Source organism: Cydia splendana, chromosome 1, assembly GCF_910591565.1.
Source record: "Cydia splendana chromosome 1, ilCydSple1.2, whole genome shotgun sequence".
Lineage (NCBI taxonomy): Eukaryota > Metazoa > Arthropoda > Insecta > Lepidoptera > Tortricidae > Cydia > Cydia splendana.
This window is the reverse complement of record NC_085960.1, coordinates 35,009,825-35,028,268: the sequence shown is the minus strand read 5'-3', so window position 1 is coordinate 35,028,268 and position 18,444 is coordinate 35,009,825. Positions and strand designations below refer to the sequence as shown.

The 18,444-nt window shown below is 35.3% G+C and overlaps 1 protein-coding gene across 10 annotated transcripts in view; it reads left to right on the top strand.

Moving 5' to 3' along the window:
* Positions 1-18,444, top strand: part of LOC134794278 (CUGBP Elav-like family member 4) — an 883,344-nt gene that overhangs the window by 600,923 nt on the left and 263,977 nt on the right. The window contains exon 1 of one of the 10 annotated variants that reach the window (XM_063766069.1): positions 9,822-10,407. The exons of 8 other annotated variants lie outside the window; for them this stretch is intronic. In XM_063766069.1, coding sequence (XP_063622139.1) covers positions 10,348-10,407 — 60 coding nt within the window. In that variant the 5' untranslated portion in view covers positions 9,822-10,347. Of the gene's footprint in view, positions 1-9,821; positions 10,408-18,444 lie in introns of those variants that run through there. One more of the 10 variants, XM_063766113.1, reaches the window with a different exon arrangement.

Sequence of the window (18,444 nt, the reverse complement as noted above, 5' to 3'; positions counted from 1 at the left end):
TTTTAGAAATTTGTAAGGCGCCATCTCGCTTCTTCGCTCGTTTTTTATCCCTTTCTGGTTTTTCGATTTTATATATATGATACTAACTTAGCGGAATCTCTTACGGCGCGATTCGGGAAACGAATTAGAGATTCACTGGATATGAAATAGTAAAGATATGTGACGTTCCACGGCAAAAGGTACCATTGCCCCGGCGAATATTGGAGCGGCGTTAATAATAGCATAAGCGCCAGCCGCCATAAGGTACCTTTTGCCGTGGAACGTCACATATCTTTACTATTCCATATCTAGTGAATCTCTAATTCATTTCCCGAATCGCGCCGTTAGAATTATATTGAAGATTTATTTAAGTTTACGTTGAAGTATGAAAATAGTACCTAGAGTGCTGTCTCGCCCATGTACCGGCGGTTAATGCCACTGTGGGAGCGAGAAAGCAATATAACTATGCGCGTGCGATAAAGATAGTACGTATAAATGGCGGGTCAATGTACGAAATTCTTCGTGCTAAGCGTCCATACTTTACCGTAAACATCGCCAGTTTTAAGCACGATAGGCACTTTCACTTTTAAAAATGTAAATTTACCTGAAATATGTAACATTTCTAATTTTATGATCTTTGCAATTAAGGTGAATATTAAATTTAAAAGTGGAAAAATTACTGTCTTGGGTGAGACTTGAACTTGATTGAACAATGACTTGATTGATTTATTCTAAGCTTAGTTGCATCGTTAGCAGACGTTTCTGCTTGTTAAAAATTAAAATTAAAGGTGAATATTGTACAATATTCCTCAGATGAAATGGATGCTCTTAATATAAGATATACAATTTATTTTTAACTGTCAATGCATCATTTTCCTTTTCATATTATTGACACACTTTGGACAGGCAATGGGAAAAGTAAACTTAAGGATTTTTGTAGACAATATACATATATGAATGCTCCTTTTATTTAACAGGTGCTCAAAACTTTAAAATGAATACCTAATCTGACTTCACTTGTAAGCAAAACTAAGATATGAAGATACAAAGTTGACATCTTTGCGAGTCGCTAACAAGAAAAACGTCTATCTGTCGATCATAGCTTGTTAAAAGTTAGTCTAGAGAACTTTTAATGGTCTCCCTTATAAACAAGAATAAACAAAAACTTCGATCATCCACTGATCTGTTACTTTTCCGTTTTCAGTGCAATTTGTGCAGACGCGGCTAGTTAATGTAATTAGTGTACTTTATCTCTCCGCTGCGTCGGCTAATATTTGTGAAGAATGTGATAGTTTGGTCCGGGAGCTATATAGATAGCTATAAAAGCTGTGATCTCATAAATTACCCCAAAGGAATTGAGCGGCGAGCGATTTAGGTAACTGTACCGCGCGCATGTTGACAACGTCAAATATTGTAATAGCAAGGAAGAGGATTGACGTTTTATCGTATCCAATCAATAGGTACCTTTATTGAGCAATCACAACTTTTTTTTAATAACCTTTTGACGACCGGTCTGGGCTTGTCGGTAGTGACACTATTGAGCCTGCCTATGAAACTGATGGTCCTGGGTTTGAATTCCGGTGAGGGCATTTATTTGTGTGATGGGCACAGGTAGTCGTTTGTATTTTCTATGTATTCAAGTATTTAAATAAATATTACATATGCACACCGTTGTCTGAGAACAATACCTACAAGACTTCTTGAGCATACTATGGGGATTAGTCAATTTGTATAAGGATGTCCTGTAATTTGTATAAGGATGTCCTGTATTTAAGTAGATGCAATAGAATATTTTTCTAAGTTATTGACCTAAAAAAACTGTAGTTTTTAAAAGATACCATTTTCCAAACACGCCACTTGCAAAGAAGTCGTTCCGCTGACTCAGTCATCGCTTAACTGAGACGTTTTGCTCCGAGCCAGAATTGGCGCGACTTCGTCCCGAACCGAACGCGAATGACTGACGTGGCGGAAATTGTGCAAGATTATTCGTTGCCTTTGTTTTCTACCCCGTCGCTTTAAGTTTTTTTTAATGATCTTAGCCTTGGGAGAGACATTGGCTCTCTATGCATGTTCTACCTTCTGTAACTACAAGGGGGAATCCAAAGAATTTTTTGAATTGTTGCCATCGTTTTGCTTTAATAGTATTTCTTAAACTCGATGGGTAGTAGATATTATAATTACTTCGGAAAGACTAGTAATAATTAAACTCTCCAAAACTTACAGATAAAACATTTTAATACTGCAAGCTTCTCTCAAGAGCACCTAATGGCCTAATCTTAATAAATCTTCAGATGTGAATGTTATCAGATCTAGAGTTGCTTAAACGCAATGCACACGAGTAAAGCACTAATTATTGTTTTGGAATAATAATGTATATTCTTAAAGCAAAGAAAATTTTTAAACTAGATACCTAATTGTAACTAAGAGTTTTAAAAAAAAAACTATATTTCTCTATATTTTTGTTTCAGGTAAGATTTTGGGTTCATCAATTATGATTTTCTGCAGCGGATATCCAAGTTTGTATCGACTAAAATAGTATTAAGTACCTTTGATCATGTTGCAAAATATGTGGCTTTCCATCAAAGAAGGTTCCTTATGCTTCATCAATAAGAACCTTTTCTTCGGAATTTTTATTCGAATTTCAGATGGAAAGATAGTATAACATAAATATAAAGGTACCAACAATTACGTCCTTATTGCACTTGAAGCATAAGAACCCTTCTTGGAATGGAAAGCCTATGTCTAAATTGATAGAATGTGAAGAAATAGGCAATGTTCAGAATAATTATTGAAAGTACTTGAGTCCGATTCAAGTTTAACAATTTGCTATGGTTTTGATCTTACTTCGATACGTCCTTGAAGATCGCTCACGCTGATTGATGCATGCGAAGTGAAGTGAAAGTCGTGCGTGGAATGCTCATCAATCACCAAGACGAGTCAAGGTCGCATCAAAACCAGTTCAAATTAAAATCGACCTCCAGGCTTCGTTAATGGTACCGTTTGTAAAAAAGCACTAAAGTTAAAGTAAAACTACAAAAATGTAGACAAAAAAATTAATGAGGACAAAATAGAGACACTTCACTTACACCTCTAGAGCTCCCGAAGTTCGTCTTCATGGTCGTCAAATTTTCAAACTTCAAGTCGTAATCGAGACGACTTTGACACCTACCTTTACGACTGGCTAGAGGAAGCACAAAATCGGGAGTTATGGAGAACCATGGGAGAGGCCTTTGCCCAGCAGTGAGACACTCAAATAGGTAAAGAAAAAAAAAGTCATCATACTAAACAAAACGCAAACTAAACCTCCAGTCTGTCGCAGCTCATAAAGCCAAATAACCACTGAAATATTTCACGAACACAGCACCGTACATCTCAGTTATTGATAGCATATTATATGTTTATAAATTTTAATAATGCCAACCACCGTAGAACATAAAAAGGTAGGGAGCGGCAAAAAATGATACGCATTACTCACGGCGCAGAGGTTTAATGCTCTCGCTTTAAGAAGAAAGGGGACGACCGCCTTGAATCCGGTTTTCCATACAAACGTTTCCATTTTCCTCTCTGGATATTAACATTATTGAAAATATTTTTCAATCATAGCTATGCTCTGTCTGTTTTTTTTTAGTTATTATAAGAGGAAAGCCCTTGTTACACGGCCGCCGACAAGCCTTCCGACCGCGGGCCTTGGTCCGTCCCGGACCGTGTAGACAGTTGTTTCCAACAAAATTTGACCAAAACTGACTAAGGACAGACCAAGGTCAGACGGTTAGAAGGCTTGTCGGCGACCGTGTAGCAAGGGCTTTAGGAGCAAAAAACAGGTTTCATACAAATTTTTAAAACCTCCTAACTCTTATAATAAACCAAAAATCGAAAAGAATGAAACGGCCGGGCAAAGCTATAATTAAAATACATCAAATTGTGTAAAAATATTCTCCATAATGTCAATATCCAGGGAGGAAAATGAGGACCACATTTGTATGGAGAATCGATAGTCCCCTATCCTCTTAATGCAGGGGGAGGGGGAGGGATGAGGGTAGTCTTATTTAAGAAGGTCCCAGTTGCCTGGGTACAATTCGATTGACCTCAAAGCGAGGCTGGAGAATTAGCCAAACGAAGCGTTTAGTGGTGACGGCTCCTAACGCCGCTGGAGCACTTTTCCTGTTTAAATGACGAATGTGAATAATGTATTCCTGGCTTATTTGCAGTGTATTTAGAAATATCCTTACTGCAGTATATTCTTTATGTGCAAGTATTTAAACGTAGAGATTAGATCAAGACCGACAATAATTAATGTTTTCTCTCTTTCATTAGTTTTAAGCCCCATGCCATTTCTGATTACATTATTGATTACATAATAAACTTGTCTGTTTCATGGAAAATCTAGACGTGGTACGATTTAAGCGGCGGTACAATACAGCCGACTGTCCCCTATTTTTTTTTATTCATAAGAGTCACACAACCCTAGCACCCGCCATACAATTGAACTTACGCCCTCATTTTGAAACGAGAAATTTGACATGAACATACAAGTAAATTTTGAAATTTGACAGTAACACAAAGAAATTAGAGCAAATAGAAGTTTTACATACAAAAGTTCTACTCATTCTATTTTCTTTACATAATAATTTTAACAAAGAAAGTTAATATTACATTTATATGTAATAAAAAAACCGGCCAAGTGCGAGTCGGACTCGCGCACGAAGGGTTCCGTACCATTACGTAAAAAACGGCAAAGAAATCACGTTTGTTGTATTATTTCAACTGTCTAGCTATCACGGTTCATGAGATACTTAGTAATAGGGTCCCGTGGGGTACCCTTTGGCTACGGAACCCTAAACAGTAAATAAAATATGTTAAGTAAATTTTCATGCCAAGTTTCATGAAATTTAAGCATGTCGTAGTAAAACGAGAGCGGAACTTCTATTGTATGGCGGCGGCAAAGTTCTCGTGGCTTTGCCGCCTATAAAAAATGTCTCCTAAGATCGCCCCCATAATTAATTAGGATCGGAATGTTAATCGTCATGATGAACTGCTGTTCTGCCGAGGAATTTAAGCCAAACACGACAGGCAAGACTATCTCTCCTCGCAGACATCGCGTCTTGAGTTAAGGTTTTTGGTTTCTGTCTGAGGAAATCGGTTTTGGAGTATTTGAAGTATACTTTTGTTGACCGAATCTTATCGTTGTCTACAGACATATTATAAGCTCTTTATGATGTGTTCAGTTTTTGCGTTGCGGCATTTGATCACAATAAAAGTCATCTTTACTAAACAATGTACCTACCTACTAGAAATGAGGTGAAATCAAATTCCTTATTTCACAGAGATGTTCAAAATTTAAATGTCATCAATCATCATTAAGTCCAAATCTTATATCGCAATATTTAATAACATTTTTACAGATACATTTTCAGGATTTTTTTTACTAGAGACTGATGACCCCACAGTCAAACTCATTGTTGAGTTTTGCGGGGCTATGCCTATTTTTAAGAATAACTGTATTTTTATAAAATAAAATTAATAAATAATAGGGACACAAAGATATTTGTACTAATGGTGGCCGTAATTTGCGGTTTTCGAACGCATCATAGAGGTTTTTGTATATGTGCGTACACTTTTACATCAATCAATTCTGTACACCCAATCCGCGTTACAAAATGGCGAAATGTCATTTAAAATCTCCAACATCGAAAGCGCAGCGACCGTAAAATCACTTACTACCCCATCGTCTCGGCATGCGGCCCACGTAGCGGAGCCAGGTGACGCCCAAATGGACTCCCACATTTAAATATACTTAAGGTACGTGGACTATAAAAAACAAAGACGTGTCTTAGTGGCATGCAATTAAGTTCTAAATGCAATATGATGGAACCCAGTTACTAGACTTATAACGACCGGGATATGGACCGTGATCGTGTGGATATCCTGATCGATATATCTTGTGAAACTAACCGTGAATCATTCAAAACTGGAACCCAGTCAGATGTGATGATTACTTTTTAAGGTTCCGTACCCGAAGGGTAAAAACGGGACACTATTACTGAGACTCCACTGTGCGTATGTGTGTCCGTCTGTTTGTCTGTCACCAGGCTGTATCGCATGAACCGTGATAGCAAGACAGTTGAAATTTTCACAGATTATATTTATTTCTGTTGCCGCTACTTAACAACAAATACTAAAGAGTACGGAACCCTCCTCGGGCGAGTCCGATACGCACTTGTCCGGTTTTTTATTGGACTGCTAGTGCCATCTCTAATAATATAATAGGCTCTGTCTGTCTCTACTAATATAAAATCCAAACACTGAATTGACAAATAAAATCCACATTACAATAATCGAAACTGATCACAAAATAGCCGACACCAGAACAGATATATGAAAGCATTTTTGCCCAATCTATTGGTGTAAGTATACCTTATACTGGTACAGTCGACGTCAAAGATTATATTTACACTTTTGCACCTTACTCCTTTGTAATAAGGCGAAAATGTAAATGTACATATAATTGTAATGTAAATGTAATGTTGACGTCGACTGTACATATACCTATGTGTGTAATATTGTGTTAAATATTATTCTGCCATCAAAATGGTTTCAATTTTGATGTTTGTTTAAAATCAAACTGCTGTAAAAAAGCGCACAATAGTGATTTATTACGGTTTGGTATGTTTTAGTGTTCAATGTGAAATAAAATATTTCAACCCGGTTTCATATTACTTCTGTTTTTTTTACTATTCAAATTTTGCAGTAAATTAAGCATAGCGTTTTTTTTTTGTTTCTAGAAAAATCAAATAACAGGCATAATTTGAATGGTAAATAATTTTTGCTTCAATGCTATTCAGTTTCAATCATGAATTTGGAATGAATATTCCACGGACTTTTGAAATTTATGGTTCGAATATTTTCCGCACATTCCGTAGCGATGACAAAGCGAGAGAGGACGTTATAAAAATATATTATCGGACACGATCATACTTAATTGTTTTTTATTGTTTGTTTAACGTGTTTATAATTAGAGTTTTGAGTCTAGCTACGATTTAAATTCTTAAATTAAAGTGTCTACTGAATCTGAACATCCCAGACCTATATTTAGTCGTGGTGTGCAGTAAACTAATTATCCTTTACAAAAATCTGTTAAAAATATGTTTTTATCGTTAAATGAAGACTAATGTTTAAAATTAATATTTAAAATGAACGAGGTTTACATTTAGGTATGTTTTTTTTTAAATACATATGTCTGTTTCTAGTGAGCATTATTTTATTCATCAATTAACTTTGTATAATTTGACGATGCAAAAGCAATTCAATTGCTCCTATATTCAACAAATTAAACTATCAGTTATCGATATATCTTATCACAGAACAACGCACAACAGGGGTAGACAACCTAAACAAATAATAAATCATAATCCTCAGCCGAATTAGCGTGCGTGTACAAATTGCCGGCTAGAAAAATGGCGCTGCACACGCCACCGCCTCCGCGCAACAAGTGGTCGCTTCTATACAAGACTTCACGGTAGGCGCGCCGAACCCGGGCGCGAACGAACTGAGCGATCACTACCAACTAAATTAGTTGATAAAAAATCAATCTTCAATTTCACATATTTTTTCGTTGTTTGTCACCACGCCGGTCTATGGGTCCATGCAACTGCAGGGATGTTACATGCGCGTTGCCGAACTTTTAAAACCTGTGCGAGTACACTCGTTTTTCGAATAACTCTATATTGTAGCCCCTCAAGACGACCTCGACAGGCAGCTTATTCCACAGCTGAAGCGTCAGCGAGAGGAAATTTCTCTTACTCGGAAGCCGCACAGTGCGCGACAATTTTATTCAAAGTTGTACACACAATTTTTTAAATAGGTCGGAGTTTATGGTAATTCTACTCAGAATCACGAGCTCTTTCGATCGTAATAGGACTTTAGTGACCCATTTTTTGTCTTGACCTTGTCAAAAACCGAATGGGATCAACAACGAACGTATTGAAAAAAAAAATTACGAATAACGAGTGACACTAAAAACGAGATACACTAACACCGAACATGCTCAAAAAAGTTGACGACGATTGACAAATACCGGAATGAGCCGGAATAAAAAAAGGCAAACAACAAATATGACCAAAGATGACAAAGACCACCGACGAACGTGACGAATGTAGAATGAGTGACGAAAGCAGAATGAGACTAATTTAAGTACCTACTTGACGAATAAGACGATACCTTTATTTCATTTTGTCAAATAATTTATTAATTATCAAACTACACAACGGGACTTAATCGCGTATTTAAGTTCCACGGGGACAACGCCGTCCTCGAAACGTCGGAGGTAAATCTTAAAACTTAAATACGCGATTAAGTCCCGTTGTGTAGTTTGATAATGTTTAATAATCGTGAAAGTTTAAATCAGAACTTTATTAATTTTCAATCTTGTCATAATCTGACAGCTATTTACTACGTAAGTAATCCATAAGCGACACAAGTCTTATAAAATTATTATTATTAAACAAAAATAGTAGTATAACTGTTGGTACTTTTTAATGCAAACAAGTGTCCTAGACTTGATAAAAATTCGTTGAAAATATAATAGAAGCACCGTCCCACCTCCAACGGACTACTGTAAAAGCGGGCGGAGCGGCGGAAAGCGCCGAAATTCTAAAACGTAACAAATATAAGAGCCTCGGTAGAGAGTACCATTTTGTACCATTTGGAGTTGAAACTCTAGGTCCATGGGGTCCCAGCGCGCATAAGTTGTTCGCAGAAATCGCGAAGCGTCTAGTTGACGTAACTGGTGACCGAAGAGCTGGTGGCTACCTCGCACAACGTATCAGCATTGCGATACAGCGAGGAAATGCCGCCAGCATCCTTGGTACAATGCCTCAAGGGCCTATTTTAGATTTAAGCTAGTTATTAATTTCGTTTAGTAGTACCACTGTATATATATTGTATGTAAATAAATGATTATAAAAAAATAGAAGCATAAAATAGATAATTACTTGTCAGTTTCTGTTAAGTTTTACCTGCCACGTACCTAAAACATTTTTTAAGCGTTTTGAGTCACATAATAATAGAACAGGCGATTTATTATTAGCATCTGACATAGTTGTAAAAAAATGGTAAAGTGGTTAAAAACATTTTCTTGTCTTCAGTCAAGTAATAACTAATTCAAAATGCTAAAATGTACATATTTTGCAAGTTCCTAGGCCTCAAGTGCTCTTTCACAAGTCAACACAACATCTATTGATATAGTTTATTGTAGTTTGGTAGGTAGGTACATACGCGCAAAACTTGGGATTCGCCAAATGTCGGCAAGTAGGTTTGAAAAATGTTAAAATATGTATGTTATTAAATGGAATATTTATAAATCAAGCAGGACAAACTTGACAACTACCTAAAAATGAGTAAAAGTTTTCTAAAAACGTTACTTGAGTTTTCGAATAATATTTTCATAATTTCTTGTAAAACTTACTTCAAATTTTTTCTTGTAGGTATGACTAAATTTGGAAAAATATTGTGCTAAATTTTATTTAACTCTTTTTTGCTAATCTGTGCTAATTTGTTAAAGATTGTGAATTTAAATGAAGCTTTCTCATTAACATTATTAAAAGAAAATATGAAATAAAAGCTTTCTATATTGAACTGGAGTACCTGTACAGATTAAGTGTAATATTATTATTAAAAACGCAGAAAACAATGTACGTGGGCGCTCGGGGCGTCATAATCAGAAATGTTCGCAATATGATATCCCTTTCAGTACCTACCACCTACGCTCATCAAAATCTGAAATACGCGTATGATAACAAAAACCCTTTTCACGTGAAAGCTACGAGTATCATTCCAGGTATTCGAATATTAACTTTATGGACCTAAATATATCTTGACTACAAAAATAAGAAAAACAATTTCCCAACGCACAGTGACAACGTAAATAATGCCTCCAGGTGGGGCGGCCATGATACCCACAACTGGCCACATGGCATGCGAGCGAACTCAAAATAAAAGTGGACCAAGATACGATGATTTATTTAAACGTACGAAGAGATCCCTTATCTGCCACCTCGCGTTATCTTATTGCGTGTTACCTAAATAATTAATGCAATATAGGGCATCGATTGTGAGGTGACGGGCGCCCGCGGGGCGGGTGCGGCGCGGCGGGGGTGCGCGCGGCGCACGCACGCGATTGGCTGTCAAGCCTGCGTGAGTGCGTGCCCCTCCCCCCGCGTGCGTAGCCCGCGCTCGCCTCCTGCAGTAGCCGTCGCACCGCCGCACGGAACAGACGTGTCACTGCCTCCGTAATCCGCCGTACCCGCGTCCGCTACCTCTCGTAGTTTACTCCAAAGTTTTACATAAACTGGGACTAAATTATCTGTCCATATGGTTCATCTCGTAGATATATTTCGTTCAGCGAAAGTTGAATACCCGCCGCCTGTTATTGTAAGTACTGTTTATTTACATCTGCCAAGTGACTTATTATCGCTGATAGCGTGTTTTATTTTGTTTTTGTTTTTTTTTTCAGGCTAAGGTCGCGAGCATTTTTCTGTTTATTTACGAGGTTGATTGAGCAACTATTTGCAGGGAGTTATTTTAATTACATTGAACATTTAATAAGATTTTGTTTTGTTATTTTATTTGTTTTTTTTATTGTGATGACCAAATAAAATATTCACATATTCATTTTGGTATTATTATTTTTAAAATATACATAATTTTGACGTTTGCGTGTACTTTTAATAGTGTTTTACAATAAATAATTAAGCATCCTCAATCAAGAGCTGGAAAATTAGTAGCTCTTATAGTACCTAAATTTGAATTATTCTAATGAAGTTTTGCGTGTAAGAACTACTACTCCGTGACTTTGACAATATTAATACTAAATGGTTACTAATTACTTTCCACAAAAGTAAGTTAGTTCTCTTGTCATGAAGATGGTAGGATTCAAAAGTAAGTTCTTTAAAAAGATAACGATTAAGAGAATGGCATTTAAAATAATAAATGCGTTACATCGTTATCACATTTTAACAAAAGGCATCTAATAAAAATGTAATTAGGATATACATTTATTTAAAATATGTATAATGGGAATTTACTTTTCCATAATAAATTAATTAATCAAATATTATAAATTATATAATTATTCGAAAAACAAAATAAAACTCATCAGATAGGTGAACTGAAATATTTTTAAATATACTTCATGATAAGCATTTGACTTACATATATATATTAACCCTTATCTTGGCATTGTAACACCCGTGATACATGGAACTTTAAAAAATCTAGCAGGTTCACTTTATTACCTAACAAAATAATTCTGCCATCAATATGTCGAGCTACCCTACTTTCTTATAGAAAAAATAATGGACACAAGTGTCATAGCAAAATTAATTAGTAATAATCAACATGGCGCCATGGAAACAACAGATTTCGGTTCGCAATGGAAGTTGTGCATTTATTTCTTTAATTAGTATATATTTTTCCATAATTTACATTTTGATGCATTTACTATCTGTTAGTGTATAAATATTTACAATGCGATCGAATTTAAAAACATTTAATACACGGAACCTTACATGAAACTGTTTATTTTTATTTTTTTATTTATTTAAACTTTATTGCACAAAGTATATACAAAATGTACAAATGGCGGACTTAATGCCAAATGGCATTCTCTACCAGTCAACCATAGGGCCAAACAGACATCTACAATTGGTGCAGAGAGAGAAATATATAGAAACTGTTATGTTTGATACATTGCCAAGAACTCAGAAATGTACATATCGAAAGGATTGTATTACATTTAATACATTGCCAAGTTGTAGTCAAAATAGTTTTACATGTTTTTATATATTTTTTATATTTGTGGGGTTACAAAACATGTTTCAAGTATTTAATATTAGTTGTCGTATTATTTAGTAATTGAACGATTTTTTTAAAGTACTAGATGTTATTTAACTGTATATTCGAACGCTGTAGCATTATTGCTACGCCGTAGCCCGTAGCACGGAAAAATACTTGTATGGCATAAAATGCCCCCAAAGTAAACATTTTTTTTTTTTGACTTTTAATTATTTGTTTACTTTCATATTTTACTCAACTTTTTGCTGACGACTTTTTTGGAACTTTACGGGATAAAATTTTCCGCCCATGTGATCAGGTATTCGTAGATATAATTTATTTTTACAGGTGTAATAGTCATCTGATGCTTTAGATTGCGTTTAATTTGCAATAAATGATAATTTCTGTTGCATTAGATGTTTTATTATTATTAAAATCCACATTTTTTTTCTAAAAAGTAGGTAACTATTTTTTCGAGGAATTGGCATTGTATCAAATATGATACATATGATTTTCCGAAACTGGAAAATCCTGGATTTTTTCCTTATTTTTTAATAGTCTAGTATGCTCAATAGGTGACGAAAAACTAAAAAAATGTTTATATCGAAGATATTTTGAGCCTTGCCAAGATAAGGGTTAAATAAAACAATTTTTTCGGCATGACGATTTTGAGTCCTAATTTTAAAAGAGAAACAACATACAATCGCCAGGAATTAATAATCCTAAAAAATGAAGACAGGAAATAAGTGTAAGTAGGTACCTACTTATTGTAGAACTTTAGTCCAAACCAACCTTGAGCCATTGACTTTGAATTCGAAAATCGAATAAACAAAACAAAATCGGCAATTCCGAACCTCAACTCGAGCCAACACCTAACGGCCTTACGGGACACCGCATAACGCGTTATGGATTCCAGAACTGTTGGGTCACATAAGCACAACATAAAAAGTTTTATCATGCCCCGGCCAGTTAGCCGAAACTTGTAAAAGAATATCCTCGTACGCACCATTAACCCACGGGTAAACTCGTTTTTTTCCGACGGGTGAGCTGTTGATGAAAAGGGTGAATACGGTTATGATAAGAAAACATTGTTGTGTGGATTGTTTGAAAAATCGCCCGGTCCAATTATGAGGGATAATAAATTTGGAGTGGACGCTGAAAAGGTACTACATAAAGCTAAGTAGGTACGAGTATATGCTTGTGGAGGCCTATCAAAAATCCTAAGTCAATGGTCTAAATGTAATACTTACACTTATTTGACAGTTCGTTGGAGTGCGGACTTGATGAATTTTGATATTGATACTATAATAATATTACGTACCTATGTATGGAAATACAATTTAAACAAATTTAACCTCAAACTTATGACATAAATAGAAGTAACAAGATTATTTTTGAAGATCAGATACCAAAATCAATGTTCTTAAGTTTTGTAGGTATTTGATTCAAATCGTATCCCTTATCTTAAACATTCATAGCAACCAAAGTAGCGTAGGTAGCCAAGCCTGAGGTGTTTCGTGGGCTAGATCAAAACATAGTACAAATACATTAATTGCTATTTTTGGGATAGTTTAATAGTTGATGAAGGTTAACAATAGCTATTAATTGAGAGAAGTGAAATAAAAGTGTTTAAATTTATATCAAATTTGCAATTTCAGTTGTTTGTGATAGTTCTAATCTAAGAAACATCTTTTTACTTTTCTCCGTGCACCAGTTTAACATGGCTTTGTCTCTGGTAGATAATTGGGCATTAAGTCCAACATTTGTATTTTTTTGTGCAGTAAAGTATAGAGAAATAAATAAATGTTAAATAAATGCGTTTTTGAAGGTTATTTTGATATGCATTGACACTAATGTAAAAAAATTACACTCGAAGGTCGCAGTCACATTAAGCCTCTCACTTATTCATAAATAAGTGTTATTAATAGTAATAGAAACTACAATAACTAACAAATGCTTATTTATCGTACTTGTCACTTAACTAAAATGTTTTATACTATTAAATTGTGTTGTTTTAATGAAAATATCATCACATTTCAAACGAGTCTGTAAAAATTAATTAAACATTTCATTTCGTGCCGCGCTATCGTTAAGGGCAATTTTCAATTCCACTTCATTTAAGAATGCCTCGTGAAATACCTAGTTAATGTAATTAAATGTTTGTAATTAAAACTTTATAAATATTTTTTTTAATATTTCAGTATTAAAACCCGAGTAAAATTATAAAAAAGATAACAATTTTCTCATCAAGATGGTGAGATTCGAAACGAAGTTCAGTTTCAGATTCCATAGCCTGTGAACCATTAAATTACATTTTCGCAGAATAAAATACAGATTTGTACAGGGTTGATATAAATTGAACGTATTTCTTGAAGGATGTAATCCTAGAGTTAATTTGCAACAAATTAGCCTCCAACAACTTTACTGAGGGTCAGAATAAATGGTTTCCAAGATATTAAGAGTTTTTTTTTTATGTTGTGCCAGTGTGCCTTCTCCTGCTGGTACCTGTTTTTTTATATTGTTGTTGAAAATGAAAATTTCAAACGATTTTTTGGATCATTTTGTGATACTTTTTGTATAATTGATATTTTTAATTTATATCTTGGAAACCAATAACTTTCAAGCCAAAGTTGTAAGCACTTACTTATGTTAAAAATGATTCTAATGCTACACACTTCATGGCTCCTCTACATGATGGCCCAGCGCTGAGCCAGCGAGTTGACCTTGTGGTGGTTGGAACGCAACTACACGATGGCGACATTCAGTTGTGATCTAACCGGTTTCCAAGATGGATGTGGAAGCATTAGCCGTTGCAGCAATTTATCTACACGCCACGTACCATTATTTTCATCAAGTAATCGGAAAAAAAATGTCGTAGAAGCTGCAGGAGTTTTTTGATAATACCTACTTCCCGAAAATAAATGAATGTTAGATTTTTTAAAGAATTAAATTAATTATATGTATATCTTTTTTAATTTCATGTTACCATATAATTTGCTTAAATTATTTTAAAGCATATTTTAATTTTAATTAATTTTATTACTAGCTTACCAACATAGCTATGCAAATTGTGCAATGTATGTACTTACTATTATATAGTAAGATATGTCTCTAATATTCATTTATTTAACTATAAGTATGTATTGTTATATTTATTTATTTAAATTGTAAATGTACAGTCTGCGTAAATTTCCTATTCCTTCATTACATCTATAATGAGGCCAAGTAATCGTCATTTTAATAAAAAAAAACACGTAAATTGATACTGAGTACAAACGTCCGCACTCGTCCGCGCTCGAGCACGCACTATGGATTGGGCCACGTGTAGATACGTACCGCCATCGCTGGCCCACTCCCTTTGATGTGCGGACAAAAAGCCGACGCCGCGGCCAACCCATCGCCATCCCGCGCGCCATAAGCCAACCGACACCACTACCCTCTCTACACGAGGGTCTCTCTATTGGTCCAATATGTTGGGCCATCGTGTAGAGACTGTAGAGGAACCATCAAGAATTTCACAATTATTTAATTATGTAGTTGCTTACATATTTTTATAGTTATCAATATTTATCAACTACCTACTACATTCATCAAACTTACGGATAAAAGTGAATTGTAATAAATTTCTGATGAAAATGTTTACAATATTTTTCCCCTTTTCAACCATCGTAACCTGCTTAAGAAAAGCTCTTTTCTTAAACCAAAAAGAAAAGAACGATTAAATTTAAGAAGCACCTTGGCAATGCTTGTAAATAACCAGACACTTACATAACCTCTACATCTCCCGGGGGTCCATGCAGACCGCACACTTACGCTACGGACCCGGGTTCCATAAATCACCCTCGCTCTGTCAGGGAACCCCTTTTTTATGGAATACAATTGTGCAGTAAAGGAATTGGAGCTTCATTATCAAGTGCGTTTTGTTCTGGCATTTCATTTTGTGGAATTTCTGTCGTCCTAGAAGCTTGCTTAACAGATGCTTTGTTTAAATTTAAGAAACATGGAGTTTTTCTTTTTCTTTAAGACATTTATTAATTACAATCGTATTCTAAGTTTTTTTTTTTTGTTATGTTCTCTTACGTTTTATCCAATTCAAGTATAATCTTATTCACAGAAGTAAATCTTTGACATGCTGGACAACTTTCATTGTTAGATGTCATTAGGGTTGTCAATATTGATTACTTATTCATTACGTTAAGAGGCCTTTTTTTAAACCCAAGTTTATATATATTCTTTAGTTTAATTACCCAAAACATTATAAAAAAATGGTGTCCCTACGAATGCTTAACTTTCTCATCGAAATACAATTTAAGTTTTAGCTTCGAGCCTTCTTACCGAGTGTCTGCTCTTCCATGCTCCTTTTATTATGTCTGGCGATTGATATGACAATAGTTATCTCTTTTATAGAAAATAGTAGGTAAATTTAAGAAAAAAATATTGATATGATCATACAAAATAAAACGAATGGAATACTGTCGTCTATCCCCTGACATTCAAATTAAAACTCCTATCATCACTAGCGCACTACTAGCACTTACAATACTCCAAATCCATCGGGATAATAAAGCGGTTCGAGCACTTGTTGACATAATTGTCACCAAGCGACATTCAGGTGACAGCATATCGAAGTGTAGACAGCCGGCCACGTGGGCTCCCAGTTTATCCAAGCTGACAGCCCTGACAGCCGACACGATGTAATATGGCACCTTTTACGGCGATGAGAGATCCATGTTTGTTTTCGTTCACTATTTGTTTTGCGGTCGAGTGACGTGTTATTTTCTAGTCATAAGTAAACTGGAATGTATGACGGTGGTGACGTGGAAATGTAATTTATTATAGTAGTTTTGAAGATATAGTTAGAAATGAGTTAAAATAAAACATTTAAAGTCACAACACATTAAAAGATTACAATCTAGAGCTATGAAAGCGTGTCATTGTCAAAACATTCATATATATTATTTTTTTATATAGGTATATAAGTTTAATATCTGTGCTCTGTCAGAGAAATTGTTGCTCCCAAATGGATGAACTCATTTGAGTTCATTTTGTAATCAAAACATGTTTGTCAAGATGGTTCTTAGACTGGATAGACGACGCTGTTGTTATAATTGTCGAAGTTTACAATTTCAAATTAGATTTACTTCTATACGTAACCTTATCCATTCTTCTTTGTTTGCTATTATCCGTTTTTCCAGTGTCTACTACAATCACCTCAGACCATCGCGTTCTAAGTAGGGCATGCAGTACCGGTCCCGGTACCAAGAATATCATTTCCCGGTTCTGGGCATGGCCGGAACCGGGATTCCCGGTTCTTTCCGGTTCTCAAGGCATCTTTTGATTACTTGCAAGAAATTGTTTGTGTCAGCGTACAATCTTTATGAATGACTTATTTTCATATAAATAATTGCACAAGAAATATACATGACTTATTTTATTATAAACAAACACTTAATTGGCGTTCCAACCTATTTTACGAATTAACCAGCGCACTTTGCCTCCGCTTGGGCCGAGCCACACGGCCGTAGCGTAGTCGATGCACTCAGCACTACCTTTGACGGCACGGCCTGCCTGCATGAATGCCTACTTTACTAGGTTAGTTTGTCGGGTTATTTGGGTCCCCTGTTTCATAGCACCATTATTAAATATTATATAATGTCCCGAGCTAAAGTACTAAAACATTACTACTATTGAAACGGAAATAAATAGTCATATGATGAGAACCGGGAAGTACCGGTACCGGGTCTTCAGTACCGGTTCTTTTAACACTATAAAATTCCCGGGAATTCCCGGTAATATGAGAACCGGGAATTCCCGGGAGCATGCCCTAGTTCTAAGTCAATATTAATCCAACTAAACACATTAAAACAGTACCTACAATTTGCTACACCACACTCACATGTCACAAAGCCGTCCTATTTGTGTTTTTCTCATTATCATACAAACAGTTGACGGCCGTTAATGCGCGCGATGATAAATTATTTGTATGTATGTAAGATAAGCATCTACATGGTTCGTAATTGGCGACGTCGCGTGTGCTGACCTGTCGGCTTTTGGTTAAATTTTAACGTTTAGTTTTATTATTGGTCTGTTAGTCTTTCGTGTTAATTAACATTTTGTATTTAGATTATAGAGCCTTATAGACTAGAGCTTGTTATGAAGCATTTATTTCAATGTAATTAGTTAACTAATAATATTGACGTTAAATTAAATAGGTACTTAATCTAAATGTAACCAATACATTTAATATAGAGTTTGGTGAATGTAATAATATATTTCTTATATGAGTGAGTATATTAGATTAGGATACTGTTTAACATAGTACTTATAATTTTACGTAATGTTATTATTCTTAGTCTATGAATTTATCTACATGATATAACGTCCTTATAATAACGACTACTAAATGAAATGAAGTTTCACTAATGTGTCTCCTAAGACTCACGCAACAATAAAGGCCCTTGTACAGTCTGTCGTCATCGTCTGCCTTGTTCAGCCGTCTGTCGTGAACTGATGGTATTTTGTCGTGTGATCGTCATGTCGAATTTTGAATTTAAATGTCCGTAGTTCAAAATATGTATGTCAGTCAGCCAGTCAGTCAGTCGGTCTATGTTAGGTCGCCACGGAGGTTTGAAGCCA